Source organism: Erinaceus europaeus, chromosome 9 (genome assembly GCF_950295315.1).
Source record: "Erinaceus europaeus chromosome 9, mEriEur2.1, whole genome shotgun sequence".
Classification (NCBI taxonomy): Eukaryota; Metazoa; Chordata; class Mammalia; order Eulipotyphla; family Erinaceidae; genus Erinaceus; species Erinaceus europaeus.
The window spans coordinates 101,114,821-101,131,423 of NC_080170.1; the positions used below are offsets into that span (position 1 = coordinate 101,114,821).

A 16,603-nucleotide genomic window follows, 5' to 3' on the forward strand; every position below is an offset into this window, starting at 1 on the left:
CATCACTCTGGTACATGTGCTGCCAGGTATCAAACTCAGGACCTCACATTTGAGAGTCCAATACTTTATCCATTGTGCCATCTCCCAGAACATGTAATGTGAAGTTTCTATGTGTGTGATCCAGGTTCAAGCTTGTCCCACCACATAAAAAGAAAGTCTGGAGGGAGTCAGGCGGTAGTGCAGCGGGTTAAGCACACATGGCACAAACCACAAGGACTGGCGTGAGGATCCCGGTTTGAGCCCCCGGGTCCCCACCTGCAGGGGAGTTGCTTCACAGGCGGTGAAGCAGGTCTGCTGGTGTCTATCTTTCTCTCCCCCTTTCTGTTTTCCCATCTCTCTCCATTTCTCTCTGTCCTACCCAACAACGACATCATCAGTAACAACAATAAGAATTACAACAATGAAAAAACAAGGGCATCAAAAGGGAATAAATAAATGAATATATATTTAAAAAAAGAAAGTCTGGTTTGTGGTCTCTCACTTTCTGCCTGTCTGTCTTTATGTGAAAATAAAACAGGTTCCAGGTTTGAATCCAAGCACTGCATATAATCAAAGCAGTGCTGTGGTCTCTCTGCCTCTTTGTTGTCCTATTTTGCTATTTGCTTGCTTGTTTCTAACTAGAGCACTTTTCAGCTCTGCCTTATGGTGGTACTGGGGATAAAACCTGGGACCTGTAGAGACTCAGCTGTGAAAGATGATTATGCAAACATTTGTGTTATTTTCTCTGGTCTCTCCCAGCCCCTCACTCTGTCTGTCTGTCTCTCTCCCTCCCCTATACAGAGCACTGTTTAGATCTGACTTTTGGTGATGCTTGAGGCATCGCATCTTAGACTTCAGGCCTCAGATATGAATGTCTGTTATGTAATACTGTATCTCCCTGACCTCATTCTTTTGTTGTCGTTGGCTTGTTTTAAGATGTATTTATTCTGTGGTCTAGAAGGTGGTGCAATGGATGAAGCATTGGACTCTCAAGCATGAGGTCCCGAGTTCAATCCCCAGCAGCACATGTACCAGAATGTCTCTCTCTCTCTCCTATCTTCATGAATAAATAAATAAATAAAAATTTTAAAAGATGTATTTATTCAACAGTGACGGAGGGATGGAGAGAGAACTGGGGACCTCATGCTTGGTCCAACACTTTATCCATTACTCCACCTTTTATGCCAGTGGAAATACATTTTGACAAAATTTTTTTTTTCTAAACAAATTTTTAATTTAATCCTTATTTATTTGGTGGATAGAGACAGTCAGAAATTGAGAAGGAAGGGGGTGATAGGGAGAAAGACACCTCTCAGCCAGGTGCGCCACCACCTGGCCTGACAATTTTATTTTCTGTATAAGTATTGCACACTAACCGATTATACCACTGGAGCTCCGAAATTTTATTTTCTTTGTCTTTCAGTTGTGTAAGAAGCAGTTTCAGTACAGTGCCTCCTTGCGAGCCCACCTTATTCGACATACCAAAAAAGATGCACCTGCTCCATCCTCCTCCAATTCTAATGAGGCATCAGGATCATCTGAGAAAGGCAGAACAAAGCGAGAATTTATATGCTCTATATGTGGGAGGACATTACCTAAATTATATTCTCTTCGAATACATATGTTGAAGCACACTGGTGTGAAGCCACATGCATGCCAGGTAAAACCTTACATTTATTTATTTAAAGAATATTGAAATTTAATGGGTGACAACAAATTGGAGTTAACTATTAAAATGCTACTGGGAATTCTCTGCCTTTAATTAGTTTACATAGCAGTCGGGTGATTTCCCAGTTGTCTTAGTTTGCTGTGTGAAGTTGTAAACGGAAATGACTGTTGAGAGTGTTCATGAAATTTATTAGGATTCAGGTTCATTAGGAGAGAACAACTGGTTCAGCATCCTAGTTACCCCTTACCACCCTGACCAGCAGGACCATCCTGGACTGGAAAAGCAAAAATCCCACTCTACTTACAGTATTTATTTTTCAAGAGCTGAGCACTAAGGGTCCCTACATGATAAATAGTATTGTAACCATGAAATTTCTATGTTTTTTTTTCCCCCTTTGATGTATTTTACTTTCGTTTTTTTTTTAATTTTTTAAAATTTATTTTCTCTTTTTGTTGCCCTTGTTTTTCATTATTGTTGTAGTTATTATTGTTGTCTTTGTTGGGTAGGACAGAGAGAAATGGAGAGAGGAGGGGAAGACAAAGAGGGGGAGAGAAAGATAGACACCTGCAGACCTGCTTCACTGCTTGTGAAGCCACTCCCCTGCAGGTGGGGAGCTGGGGACTGGAAACCGGATGGATCCTCATGCCAGTCCTTGAGCTTTGTGCCATGTGCGCTTAACCTGCTGCGCTACCGCCTGACTCCCTATTTTAGCTTTTTAGAATAGAAAGTAGAAGGGTCGGGTGGTAGCGCAGCAGGTTAAGCGCACATGGTGCAAAGGGTTCGAGCCCCTGATTCCCCTCCTGCAGAGGGATCGCTTCACAAGCGGTGAAGCAGGTCTGTAGGTGCCTATCTTTCTCTCCTCTCTCTGTCTTTCCCATCTGTCTCTATTTCTCTCTATCCTATCTGGCAACATCAATAACAATAATAATAACCATTACAACAATAAAAACAACAAGGACAACAAAAAGAAAAATAAATAAAATATTTTTAAAAAGAGAAAAAAAAATAGAAAGTAGAAGATACCTTCAAATAACCTTCAGAAATTAGCAGGGCCTGGCCAGTTGTATTTTATATATAATGTCATTTCCTCCCCTACTTCTCTGTGTTTGTTTGTTTTTTTAAAATTTTAGGGGCCAGGTGGTGGCACACCTGGTTGAGCACACATGTTGCAGTGCGTAAGGACCCAGGTTCAAGCCCCTGGTTCCCACCTACGGGGGAAAGCTTCTCAAGTGGTGAAGTAGTGCTGCAGATGTTTTCTCTCTCTCTATCTCCCCCTTCCCTCGTTTTTTTTTTTTTTTTTTTTTTAATCTGTATATCTTGCCTCCAGGGTTATCTGGGGTTCGGTGCCTGCACAATGAATCCACTGTTCTTGGAAGCCACTTTTCACATTTTTTGTTGCCCTTGTTATTGTTGCCATTGATGTTTTGTTGGATAGGACAGGGAGAAATTGAGGGAGGATGGGTGACAGAGAGGGGGAGAGAAAGACTACTACAAACCTGTTTCACTGCTTGTGAAGCAACCCCTCTGCAGGTGGGGAGCCAGGGGCTTGAATCAGGATCTTTACCACAGTCCTTGCGCTTTGCATGATGTGCGCTTAGCCTGCTGGGCTACCACCTGACCTCCCCCCCCCCGCCCCGCAATTTCTGTCTCTACCCAAGAAATAAAGATACTTTTAAAAAAAAGATTTTGGGGGAGTCGGGCGGTAGCGCAGCGGGTTAAGCGCACGTGGTGCAAAGCGCAAGGACCGGCATAAGGATCCCGGTTTGAGCCCCTGGCTCCCCACCTGCAGGGGCGTCGCTTCACAGGCGGTGAAGCAGGTCTGCAGGTGTCTATCTTTCTCTCCCCCTCTTTGTCTTCCCCTCCTCTCTCCATTTCTCTCTGTCCTGCCCAACAACGTCATCAGTAACAACAACAACAACAACTATCAACAACAATAAAACAAGGGCAACAAAAGGGAATATGTAAGTAAATAATTTTTTTTTTAAAAAGATTTTATTTATTAATGAGAAAGATAGGAGAAGAGATAGAAAGAACCAGAGATCGCTTTGATATATGTGCTGCTGGGGATCGAACACTGGAGAGTCTGATGCTTTATCCACTGAGCCACCTCCTGGACCACTTTCCTTCTCTATCCAAATATTTTGAAACTAAGTCTTCAGTTTCATTTGACTCATAAAATTTAAGTCTAAGTATTACTTGTACCTCATGTCTTCCAGTGTAGCACTATTCAAAATGTGTGTGTATATCTTTATTAAACATTGTATTCATTTATTAGCGGTAGGGAGATGGCGAGAAACCACAGCATTACACTAGCATATACAGTTTATAAGGTATATAGTATACCAATCTCACAGAGACAATATTAAAAGTTACTTATTTATTATTGGGTAGAGACTGAAATTGAGAGGGGAGGGGAGATAGAAAGAGGGAGAGAGACAGAGAGTCACCTGCAGCCCTGCTTCACCACTCCTGAAGCTTTCCCCCTCCAGGTGGGGACCAGTGGTTTGAACTTAGGTCCTTGTTCACTGTTTGCCAGGTGCTTTGTTTTAAGTTCTTCCTGTGACCCCTTGGTTATAACAAAAAGAAGGAAAAAAATTAGTATTTAAGTGAACAGAAGATGAGCAGCCAACTAAATACTTTGCACTTGTTTCAGCTTACTTTGTTGCTTTGTTTGTAATATATTTGAAATAGCTTACTAGTTTATCTGCCCACATTCTTCAGAAATTCTCTTCTTGTTTCACTGCCTTAAATATCCCTGTGTTACAGGTCTGTGGAAAGACTTTCATATACAAACATGGTCTAAAATTACACCAGAGTCTTCATGAGTCACAAAAGCAGTTCCAATGTGAAATATGTGTTAAGTCATTTGTCACTCAGAGGAGTCTTCAAGAACATATGAGTATTCACACAGGTAAAAAGAAATTTATATCAACATAATTACATATTACATACTATTAACTTACTATTATAATGACCACACTTTAACTGTTTTGGAATTTATACTAACATTAGTGGCTATGTATACATAGATATATTTATTAGTGAATGTAAAGTTAAAAGTTTGATGTGGAGGGTTGAGCTGTAGTGCAGTGGGTTAAGCACATATGGTGTGAAGTGCAAGGATTCTGGTTCGAGCTCCTGGCTCCCCATCTGCAGGGGGGTCACTTCACAGGCAGTGAAGCAGGTGTCTTATCTTTCTCTCCTCTCTGTCGTCCCCTCCTCTCTCCATTTCTCTCTGTCCTATCTAACAACAACATCAATGGCCACAGTAACAATAATGACAACAACAAGGGTAACAAAATGGGGAAAATGGCCTCTAGGAGTAGTGAATTCATAGTACAGGCACCCAGCAATAACCCTGTAGGAAAAAAAGAAAGTTTGATGTGTTTTGTTTGTTTGCAGTCTGGGAGGTTGTACAGTGTATATATAAATCATTAGATTCTCAAGCATGAAGTCCTGAGTTTAATCTCTGACATCAGATGTAATGCTCTCGTTATCTCTCCCTCTCTCTTATAAATTTAATTCTTGCTTTTTTTTTTTTTTTTTTTTTGCCTCCAGGGTTACTGCTGGGGCTTGGCGCCTGCACTATGAATCCACAGCTCCTAGAGGCCATTTTCTGCCTTTTGTTGCCCTTGTTGTTTATCTGTGTTGTTGTTACTATTACTGTTGTTGTTATTGTTGGATAGGATAGAGAGAAATGGAGAGAGGAGGGGAAGACGGGGAGAGAAAGATAGAGTCCTGTAGACCTGCTTCACCACCTGTGAAGCGACTCCCCTGCAGGTGAGGAGCCGGGGGCTCAAACCAGGATCCTCCCGCCAGTCCTTGTGCTTTGCACCACGTGCTTTTAACCCGCTGCACTACTGCCCGGCCCCCTGCTTGCTTGTTCTGTTAGTTTTTCTCATTCTCTCTCTTTTTTTTTAATTTTGTTTTTTTCCCCCCTTTTGTTGCCTTTGTTTTATTGTTGTAGTTATTGTTGATGTCGTCATTGTTGGATAGGACAGAGAGAAATGGAGAGAGGAGGGGGAGAAAAAAGTAGACACCTGCAGACCTGCTTCACACTTATGAAGCGACCCACCATCCTCATCGGGAGCCGGGGGCTTGAATCGGGATCCTTAACGCTGGTCCTTGTGCTTTGTGCCACCTGCACTTAACCCGCCGTGCTACCGCCCGACCCCCTCTCTTTCCTTTTCTTTGCAATTCTACTTGTGAGAAATGAATCAGGGCATCACTCTCACATATTTAATGTCAGAGATTAAATTTGGGGCTTCATGCTTAAATGTCTACCACTTTGGGCAAGGGTAGACAGCATAATGGTTATGCTATCTATAGACTCTCATGCCTGAGGCTCCAAAGTGGTGGTTTATTCCCCTGCACCACCATAAGCCAGAGTTTAGTGGTGCTCTGGTTAAAAAAAAAAAAAAAATCCAACACTTTATCCCCTGTGCCACCTCTAGGGTTGGTTTGTTTGTTTCTTCCTTTCTGAAAACATCTGGAGACTTGATATTTGCTCTTGAGTTTGTGTTCAACTATGTACTATTATAATCCTGATGATTTTACAAGTATATCACATTCTTTGCTACATAGAATACCTAGCACTGTAATTGAGAAGTGGGAAATTTTGCATAATCACCATACTGTCTCCCAGGCCCTGAAGTGGGAATTTTTTTTTTTTGCCCTTGTTGTTTGTTGTTGTTGTTAGTGCTGTCATTGTTGAATAGGACAGAAAGAAATTGAGAGAGGAGGGAAAGGCAGAGGGGGGAGAGAAAGATAGACGCCTGCAGACCTGCTTCACCGCTTGTAAAGCTACGCCCCTGCAGGAGGGGAGCCGGGGGCTCGAACCAGGGTCCTTACTCGTCTTTGTTTGGTGCCATGTGTACTTCACCCGCTGCGCTACCGCCTGGCCCCCGAAATGGGAAATTTTGACATAACTTGCTATTTTCTCTGAAGATGACTGTTAAGTGTTACAGATTTCATGTACAGGAAGTGCACTTGACTGTTGGGCTTCCTCTTTTTTATAGGAGAGTCCAAGTACCTTTGCTCAGTTTGTGGGAAGTCTTTCCACAGGGGCTCTGGTCTCAGTAAGCACCTAAAGAAACATCAGCCAAAGCCTGAGGTTCGAGGCTATCATTGCACTCAGTAAGTAAACTCAGTCATTTTCCTTATATTCTTATCTAACTTCTTAGAAAGGTATTGTTTAAAAAAAAATTGTGGTGACTACATTTGATGATAATATATTTGTATAATTTTGAAATATTTTTATATACTTTTTATTATTATTTTTTTATCTTTATTTGTTGGCTAGAGACAGCCAGAAATTGAGACAGAAGGGACTGACAGAGAGGGAGAGACAGACATAACTGCAGCCCTGCTTCACCACTCGCAAAGCTTTATCCCTGCAGGTGAGAACTATGGGGCCAGAATCCTGGTCCTTGCACCCTGTAACATATACACTCAAACAGGTGTGCCACCACCCAGCATATATATTTAAAATTAGTGATTTAATAGTTTTTGTTCAAGAGTATAATTCCACACCACTCCCACCACCAAAGTTCTGTGCCTCCACCTCCTTCCAAAGTTGTACATAAGAGTTGACTGGATTTTTTTCTTTTTTCAAGTTCATGTGTTTCAATTCTCTGTTTTATTTTGGATAAACACAGAAATTAAGAGGGAAGGGGATGTCTAGAGAGGGAGCGAAACAGACCTGCAGCTCCGTATAACTGAAATTTTAGAAAGTAAAATCTAATTTTTTTTTTTCTTCTTTTGCTGAGCACTACTCAGCTCTGGTTTATGCTGGTGCAGGGATTGAACTTCAAAAAAAGAAGGGGGTTAATGATTAGGAAGATGCCTCAGCAGTATATATATAGAGTATGTGCTGTGCCTATGTAAAGTCCCAGTTTGACCGCTGGCACCACATATGATGGATGGAGCGTTCTGTTCTGTAGAGAAAAAGGTAGAGGCTTTTAAAGCTCTCTGTTCTACCTTCTCATAGAAGACGGAGGGAAACCTGATTAAAATTGAGGGGGTTTCAGAATGTAAATGTCCTTTACAATCACCTTTTGGAGCTTTGTACCATTCCTTTTAGAATCTTGTCCAGGAAGTTCAGTATCAGGTAGACATGGCTGAGGTCCTAAGTTCAGTCCCCAGTATCACACATACTAGAGTGATGCTCTGGTTCCCCCACCCCTCATTTAGTAAATCTTTAAAGAATAGACAAATAAGTGTCTCTTGTGCTCTAAAGCACTTACAAAAGGAATTAAAAACTTTCAACCTTGGGAAATAAACCAAGAAAGAGGACAGATACCTGATGAGCTCACTTGTAGGTGGAACTTAAGAAACAAGGACAGAGTTGTCTGGGAGATGGCACAGTAAAGTGTTGGGCTTTCAGGCACAAGGTCCCAAGTTCGATCCCTAGCAGTACATGTACCAGAATGATGTCTGGTTATCCCTCTCATTAGGTTTAAAAAGAAAAAAAAAACAGTTAAAAACAAGGATGTGGGGAGTCTGGCGGTAGCGCAGCGGGTTAAGCGTACGTGGCGCAAAGTGCAAGGACCCGCATGAGGATCCGGGTTCCAGTCCCCGGCTCCCCACCTGCAGGGGAGTGGCTTCACAAGCGGTGAAGCAGGTCTGCAGGTGTCTACCTTTCTCTCCCCCTCTTTGTCTTCCCCTTCTCTCTCCATTTCTCTCTGTTGTATCCAACGATGACATCAACAACAATAAAAATAAAAAGGGCAACAAAATGGAAATAAATAAATATTAAACAAAAAAAACAAGGATGGGGGCCGGGTGGTGGTGCACCAGGTTAAAGTGCACATAGTACAAAGTTCAAGAAACCGAGCAGAGATCCCAGTTCAAGCTCCTGGTTCCCCACCTGCAGGGGAGTCGATTTACAAGCAGTGAAACAGGTCTACCGTTGTCTGTCTCCCCTTCTCTCAGGTTCTCTCTGTCCAATAAAATGAAAACAAATGGCTACTAGGAGCCCCAGTGATAACCCTAGAGGAAAAAAAAAATGATGGAAAGGGAAAGCACATTGTGAAACTTGGCCTGGGGTAAAGAGGGAGGGTCTGGACAGGGTGCTTGGGTCTCTGTATGATGGCGGAAAAGGCCTTTAAGTCCTCAGTAAGGTGACAAAAAAAAAAAAAAAAAATCCAGACTTGTGTAGAAAGTTATTAGACTAAGAAAGTCTTTTTTAAATTGCAATCATTTTGTGGAATTCTTGAAATTGGAAATATAGTACATTGTTGGAAATGTGTTTTGAAAGAATAAGATGATCCAGAAAGGTGGTTGAACTTTATTATTGCAGATGTGAAAAAAGTTTCTTTGAAGCTAGAGATCTTCGCCAGCACATGAACAAACATCTTGGTGTGAAGCCATTTCAGTGCCAATTTTGTGGAAAGTGCTATAGTTGGAAGAAAGATTGGTATTCCCATGTGAAGTCTCATTCTGTCACTGAGCCTTACAGGTAGGTAAAGTTGAGGAGGATCTAAACTTGATTAATTGATTAATTCTTTTTTTATTTTACCAGAGCACCGTTCAGCTCTGGATTATAGTGGTGTGGGGGATTGAACCTGGGACTTTGGAGCCTCAGGCACGAGAGTCTCTCTGCATAACCGTTATATTAATTCTTATGGATATTCATGCTTTGGAAAAAATCTATTTTAGGTGTAACATATGTGGCAAAGAATTTTATGAAAAAGCATTATTTAGAAGGCATGTAAAGAAAGCTACTCATGGGAAAAAAGGAAGAGCAAAGCAAAACTTGGAGCGGGTATGTGAGCAGTGTGGAAGGAAATTCACTCAGCTAAGAGAATATAGAAGACACATGAACAACCATGGAGGTAAATTCTATTCATATTTCATACACATATATATACACAAACACAACATCTAGATAGACCAGAAGCAAGTATTTTAAAGGTTTATTTGACAGCGTAGCTGGTGGATAAAGCATTGGGCTCTCAAGTATGAGGTCTGGTGTTCGATCCCCAGCACAGCACATGCCAGGGTGATGCTGTGGTTCTATTTCCTCATCTCATCAATAAGTAAATCTTGGTGTGGAGGGGAATTGATGAGGGGCCAGATCACAGCTTATAGCGCAGAGCTAAGGGTTCATCTCACATATAAATGTGCTCTACCCAGTAAACTACCTTCCTGGCTGCAAAAGCTCATCTTTTTTGTGATTCTCCTTGTACCAGCCCTTCTGCTTACTACTGAGATTTTCTTTTTAATAAGCTTCGTGTTAGAAATACATTTTCATATCAAGCTGGGATACTTGGAGCCTCTTTTTCCTAGTATTATGGAGTTGCTTTGAAGGCTAAATGAGACAGTACACGGAAACTCTTTTTTAAATATTTATTTTATTTATTTATTCCCTTTTGTTGCCCTTGTTTTTTTTTTATTGTTGTAGTTATTGTTGTTGTCGTTGTTGGATAGGACAGAGAGAAATGGAGAGAGGGAGGGGAAGACAGAGAGGAGGAGAGAAAGACAGACACCTGCAGACCTGCTTCACCACCTGTGAAGCGACTCCCCTGCAGGTGGGGAGCCGGGGTTCGAACCGGGATCCTTATGCCAGTCCTTGTGCTTTGCGCCACCTGCGCTTAGCCCGCTGCACTACAGCCTGACTCCCGGAAACTCTTAATTTGTCTTCCTACCTATATGAATAGGAACATCTTTAAAATAATTCTAGTTCTGGGAGTCGGGTGGTAGCACAGCAGGTTAAGGTGGCGCGAAGCGCAAGAACCTGTGTTAAGGATCCCGGTTCGAGCCCCCGGCTCCCCACCTGCAGGGGCATCGCTTCACAGGTGGTGAAGCAGGTCTGCAGATGTCTTGTCTTTCTCTCCCCCCTGTCTTCCCCTCCTCTCTCCATTTCTCTCTGTCCTATCCAACATCAATAACGACTACAACAATAATAAAATAACAAGGGCAACAAAAGGGAATAAATAAAAATAAAATAATTCTAGTTTTTTTTTTTTTTTTAAGATTTTATTTATTAATGAGAAACATAGGAAGAGAGAGAAAGAGCCAGACATCACTCTGGTACATGTACTGCCAGGGACTGAACTCAGAACCTCATGCTTGAGAGTCCGATGATTTATCCACAGACCACACAAAATAATTCTAGTGTGGGGGTCGGGCAGTGGCGCAGTGGGTTAAGCACACATGGTACAAAGCCCAAGGACCAGTGGAAGGATCCCGGTTCGAGCCCCCGGCTCCCCACCTGCAGGGGAGTCGCTTCACAGGCGGTGAAGCAGGTCTGCAGGTGTCTATCTTTCTCTCCCCCTCTGTCTTCCCCTCCTCTCTCCATTTCTCTGTCCTACCCAACAACAAACATCATAAATGGCAATAATAATAACCACAACGAGGCTACAACAAGGGCAACAAAAGGGGGAAAAAAATGATTTTAGTTCTTACGGGTCAGGTGGTGGTGCACCTTGTTAAGCGCTTGCATTACAGTGCACAAGGAACTGGGTTCAAGCCCCTGGTCCCTACCTGCAGTGGGAAAGCTTCTTAAGTGATGAAGCAGGGCTACAGGTGTCTGTCTCTCTCCCTATCTCCTCTTCCTCTCTCAATTTCTCTGTCTCTATCCAATAATAAATTTAAAATTTTAAAAATATATTATTTATTTTCCCTTTTATTGCCCTTGTTTTTCATTGTTGTTGTAGTTATTGTGTTGTTATTATTGATGTTGTCATTGTTAGATAGGACAGAGAGAAATGGGGGGGGAGACAGAGAGGGGAAAAGAAAGACACTCGCAGACCTGCTTCACTACCTGTGAAGCAACTCCCCTGCAGTTGGGGAGCCGGGGGCCTTGAACCAGGATTCTTGCCAATCCTTGCACTTTGCGCCATGTGCATTTAGCCCTAAACAAAATATTTTTTAAAAAATAATTCTTTGGGAGTCGGGCAGTAGTGCAGCAGGTTAAGTGCAGGTGGCGCAAAGCTCAAGAACTGGCATGAAGATACTGGTTCGAGACCCTGGCCCCCCACCTGCAGGGGAGTTGCTTCACCGGTTTTGAAGCAGGTCTATAGGTGTATTTCTCTCCCCCTCTCTGTTTTCCCCTCCTCTTTACATTTCTCTGTCCTGTCCAACAGTGATGACATCAATAACAATAATAACTACAACAATAAAAAAGGGCAACAAAATTGAATAAAAAATTTTTAAATATTTATTTTCCCTTCTGTTATCCTTGCACTTCGCACCACATATGCTTAACCCACTGCGCTACCACCCAACTCCCAAAAGTAAATTCTAATTCCAAATCTGGTTATTCTAATGTAAGCCATTAGATCAGATGCTGTACTTAAACATTATCAGGCAACCTCACCACATCTCTCTTTTCTTTCAATAGGTGTTAAGCCGTTTGAATGCTTAACATGTGGAGTAGCTTGGGCTGATGCTCGATCCTTAAAGCGCCATGTCAGAACGCATACTGGTGAACGCCCCTATGTCTGTCCGGTATGTAGCGAAGCCTACATAGATGCTCGAACACTGCGTAAACATATGACTAAGTTCCACCGAGATTATGTGCCTTGCAAGATTATGCTTCAAAAAGACACCCTTCAGTTTCATGACCAAGGAACTCAAGTGGAACATGCTGTTAGTATCTTAACAGCAGACATGCAGGAACCAGAGCGCAGTGGTCGTCAAGAAATTGAGACTGTGGTAGTGACAGGGGAAACTATAGAAGCTCTGGAAGCTGTTGCAGCTACTGAAGAGTGTCCATTGGTATCTACACTTTCTGACCAAAGTATTATGCAAGTGGTTAACTATGTATTGGCACAACAGCAAGGACAGAAGTTATCCGAAGTTGCAGAAGCTATTCAAACGGTTGAAGTAGAAGTGGCACATATTTCAGAAGCAGAATGAATATGTAAATGGAGATTTTAAAAAGTGATATCTAATGTATACAGAACTTACAGAACGTTTGTTTACATTACTATGTGACTGTGCTCAGAGTTTGTATGTCAGGGCTCTGGGCTATTTGGTGTTATTTAACATTCCTAAACGGTTTGTCAAGCTAATGGGTTCTACAAAAAAAGTTCATTTACTATAAAGAATTTGAAGAAAGAAAAAAAAAACCCAAATCTTTTGATGGCAGTGGCTTATCATGGTTTTAATGAATTATTGACATTTATAAAGAACCATAGTAAATTGAAAACTTGTCGGTTTCATTTGCATTTTGACATTTAATGTTTTGAGTTTAAAGTACCATACCACTTTGTTTTTTCTCAAACACAGAGATTCTGTGATTTAATTGCCACTTCATGAATTAAAAAGAAAATTCTAATATAAAATATATAGTAGGATGCATAGGTATATAACATTTTTTAAATGCTTCAAATCTGTGATTCTTGGCTTACTATTTATTATAGCCCTTTAAGTCAGGGATTCTTCAATTTAAAGCACTTAATGAGTTACATCTTGTAATCAAGTTTGCACTGTATACTTACCTATATGATGAACCTTTAAACGAGTAGCTGGTTTTTTAATGCTTTAAAATGCATGAAATGCCTATTAAAGTCTTATTATACTATCTCTTCAAGGCTAGCAAATTGACTGTAAGCAAAAGGAGTTACTAACTACTGTTGATGGGAACTTTCTCTTTGATAAGAGGACCATAAATTTAAAAATCATAATTTTGCTGGAAAAAAATGAACAAGTTAAAGCCAGGTTTGGCATGTTTGCAAATTTTGTATCATGTTTAATTGTTCAGTTTTGTTGAAAACTGCAGTTTATTAGTAGGGTAGCAATATAGACAGACATCCATGGTGGTCCTGTGGATGCCCTGTAGTGGTAATTTTGGAATATTGAATTATTTAATTCACCCCTCATTATAGTGCATTAAATAGATTATGGCCCACCAGATTGTTCAAAGTACAGTATTTTTAAGTTTACCTGAAAATGAAATTAATTTTATTGTGTTGATTTTTGAAGTCCCACTTCTTAAAAAAGTTAACCAGTTTTCTGATTTTCACAGTAACCATGGGAGATGCAGCACTTCTCTGGGGAACGATCACTCAAACTATAATTGCTAAAATTAAACCTTTAACTATTAGAAGATATTATAATGTGTAAAATGAAGATATTAGTAAATCACTATAAAGCACAAGAAAAGAATGTGCCTTGATGTACATATATTAAGTTGCTAATTCCAGTTTACTTTAAAAATGGCCTAAAAGATAAAGAATGAATGAGATGCCATGCATGCGTTATACCTGCATATGTAATATTTGCATTTGCAAATTTTCTATTTCAATAGCTATGTGGCTGACTTTTGATTTTAAATATTGACATACAGTCTATAATGGCTGTTTATTTATAGTATTTTCAGTTAGTGAAAATGTATTTCAGTCTCATGAAAGTTTGGAATTGTGTCTTATGTTTGTTACAGTCTCCACTGTTAGATTTAAGTAGTTGCATAAGAACATTGATGTGTGTCATAATATGTAAATAAAAGATGTTGAATCTTGTTTAAAAGCTTAAGCTTTGCAGTTGTGGCTGTCACTATTTCCAATTCATAAATTAGTTACTGTTATTTAATAAATCAACTTTCAACAGAAAACTGTGAGAATTGAACACAGTAAAACAAATAATTCTTAGGCATCATGGGAAACTTTGCAGCGGCCAGAGCAATACACTTGGCAACAAAAGGGAAAAAATAGCCTCCAGGAGCAGTGGATTCGTAGTGCAGGCCCCAAGCCCCAGCCATAACCCTGGAGGAAAACAACAACAAAAACAAACTTTGATTGTAGAAATAAAGCAAATTGAAGTGGCTATATTATAGAAAGTCAAAGCGACATTATATATATGTATACATGTTTAGTGAACTTATTTTTTCTTTTGCCCATTTTTATTGTTGTTATTGTCGTTGTTAGATAGGACAGACAGAAATGGAGAGGAGGAAAGATAAGACACCTGCAGACCTGCTTCCCCTCCTGTGAAGCAACTCCCCTGCAGGTTGGAGAGCCAGCGGCTTGAACTGGGATCCTTACGCAGGTCCTTGCGCTTTGCACCATGTGCACTTAACCCGCTACGCTACAGCCAGACTCCCTATATAAATACATTTTCCGCCTCAAGAGACAGAAATAGAGACCATATAGTGAAAACAGCGCTGAAGCTTTCTTCAATGCAGTGGGGTCTGGGATCAGTGATCACATATGCCAAGCAGCACACTATCCAAAACTGAGCTATTTCACTAGCCCAAAAACCAAGTTTCTATTGTACAATACAAACAAAACTAAGTCATGTTGATCTAGTACTGGATCAATACGAATTTATGTGACTATGCACCTATTTTATACATATAAAGTACACACACACATAATTTCCTAGTTAATCAGGCTCGAAGCAAAAATGCCTTACTATAATGTTAATTTTTCTAGGTATCATTCTTTGGTTAAGTAACTGACCTTTTTTTTTTTTTAAGATTTTATTTATTCATGAGAAAGATGAGCTAAGGAACCAGATATCACTGGTACATGTACTGCCAGGGATTGGGCTCAGGACCTCACGCTTCAGAGTCCAGTGCTTTATTTATTGTGTCATCTCTCACACCACAAGGAACTGATTCTATGGCTGATGAATGCATATAACCAGTATGGGGCCAGGTGGTGCACCTGGTTAAGTGCACATTATAGTGTGCAAGGACCTGGGTTCAAGCCTCCAGTCCCCACCTATTATTGTTGTTGTTATTGATGTCATTGTTATGTCAGAAATGGAGAGAGGGAGAGACATCTGCAGACCTGCTTCACCGCCTGTGAAGCGACTCCCCTGCAGGTGGGGAGCTAGGGGCTCGAACCGGGACCTGCGTAAGGATCCTGATTCAAGACCCTGGCTCCCCACTGTCTCTTCACAAGCGGTGAAGCAGGTCTACAGGTGTCTTCCCCTCCTCTATTTCTCTCTGTCCTAACTACATCACTAATAATTACAATGAAAAACAAGGGCAACAAAAGGGAAAATAAAGTATTTGCATGGGGAGTTGGGCAGTAGCGCAGCGGGTTAGTGCACGTGGTGCAAAGCACAAGGACTGCATGAGGATCCCGGTTCAAACCCCGGCTCCCCACCTGCAGGGGAGTCACAAGCAGTGAAGCAGGTCTGCAGGTGTCTTTCTCTACTGCTGTTTCCCCTATCTGCATTACTCTCTGTCCTATCCAAGAACAATAAAGGGCAACAAAAGGAAATACTTTTTTTTAAATTTATTATTTTTTTGAGAGAGAATGCAGACACACACACAGAGAAACACCAGAGCACTGCTCATCTCTGGTTTATGGTGGTGTGGGGTATCAAACCTCGGATTTAGGAGCCACAGGCATAAGAGTCTGTTTGTGTAACCATTATGCTGTCTCCCCGCCCAGGAAAATTTTTTTTTAAGTATTTGCATGACAAATAACTTTTTGGAGAACAAAATAATGGCATTATTTAATCAGATATAACTTGTAAAACATCACAATACATGTAACTGTTACCTAAATCACTGAATAAATAACTGATAGAAAAGTTCTTCACAGGATGTGTGCTGATAACAACTGGTTGAATGCACGTTACTTACCAAGCACAAAGACACAGGTTAAAGCCCCTTGTCCCCACTTGTGTTGGGGTGGGGGCCTTTGTGTGTGATGAAGCAGGGCTGAAGGTGCCTCTCTCTATCCCCCAACCCTCTCAATTTTTCTGCCCTATCAAATGAAGAAAAAAAATTAACAATTTCAATTATTAAAAAGTATAAGGATGAAAAAACAATCATTTGACAAGTTACCACACTAACACTCGTTTCAGGAATGAACAAAAACAAGAATCACAAATGCATTCAAGATAGTGTCTGAAAGCTGATGCATAATACACGTAGAATTTCCCAATACAGGGAGTCGGAAGGTAGCACAGCAGGTTAAGTGCATGTGGTACCAAGCACAAGGACCAGAGTAAGGATCACGGTTCGAGCCCTGGCTCCCCACCTGCAGATGT

General features: G+C 41.0%; 1 protein-coding gene and 1 long non-coding RNA gene across 4 annotated transcripts in view; one reads left to right on the plus strand and one right to left on the minus strand.

The window, feature by feature from the left end:
• ZBTB11 (zinc finger and BTB domain containing 11) overlaps positions 1 to 14,128 on the plus strand; it is a 30,859-nt gene extending 16,731 nt beyond the window's left edge. For all 3 annotated transcript variants that reach the window (XM_060198437.1, XM_007532618.3, XM_060198438.1), the window contains 6 exons: positions 1,403 to 1,639; positions 4,415 to 4,559; positions 6,667 to 6,784; positions 8,949 to 9,107; positions 9,308 to 9,483; positions 11,994 to 14,128. In XM_060198437.1, coding sequence (XP_060054420.1) covers positions 1,403 to 1,639; positions 4,415 to 4,559; positions 6,667 to 6,784; positions 8,949 to 9,107; positions 9,308 to 9,483; positions 11,994 to 12,511 — 1,353 coding nt within the window. In that variant the 3' untranslated portion in view covers positions 12,512 to 14,128. The remainder of the gene's footprint in view (positions 1 to 1,402; positions 1,640 to 4,414; positions 4,560 to 6,666; positions 6,785 to 8,948; positions 9,108 to 9,307; positions 9,484 to 11,993) is intronic.
• On the minus strand, positions 1,368 to 4,418 carry LOC132540471 (uncharacterized). The gene is made up of 2 exons (XR_009551668.1): positions 4,096 to 4,418; positions 1,368 to 1,517 (listed from the first exon to the last, which is right to left on the minus strand). It is a non-coding gene; the product is annotated as an uncharacterized LOC132540471 (long non-coding RNA).
• Positions 14,129 to 16,603: the final 2,475 nt, after the last annotated feature.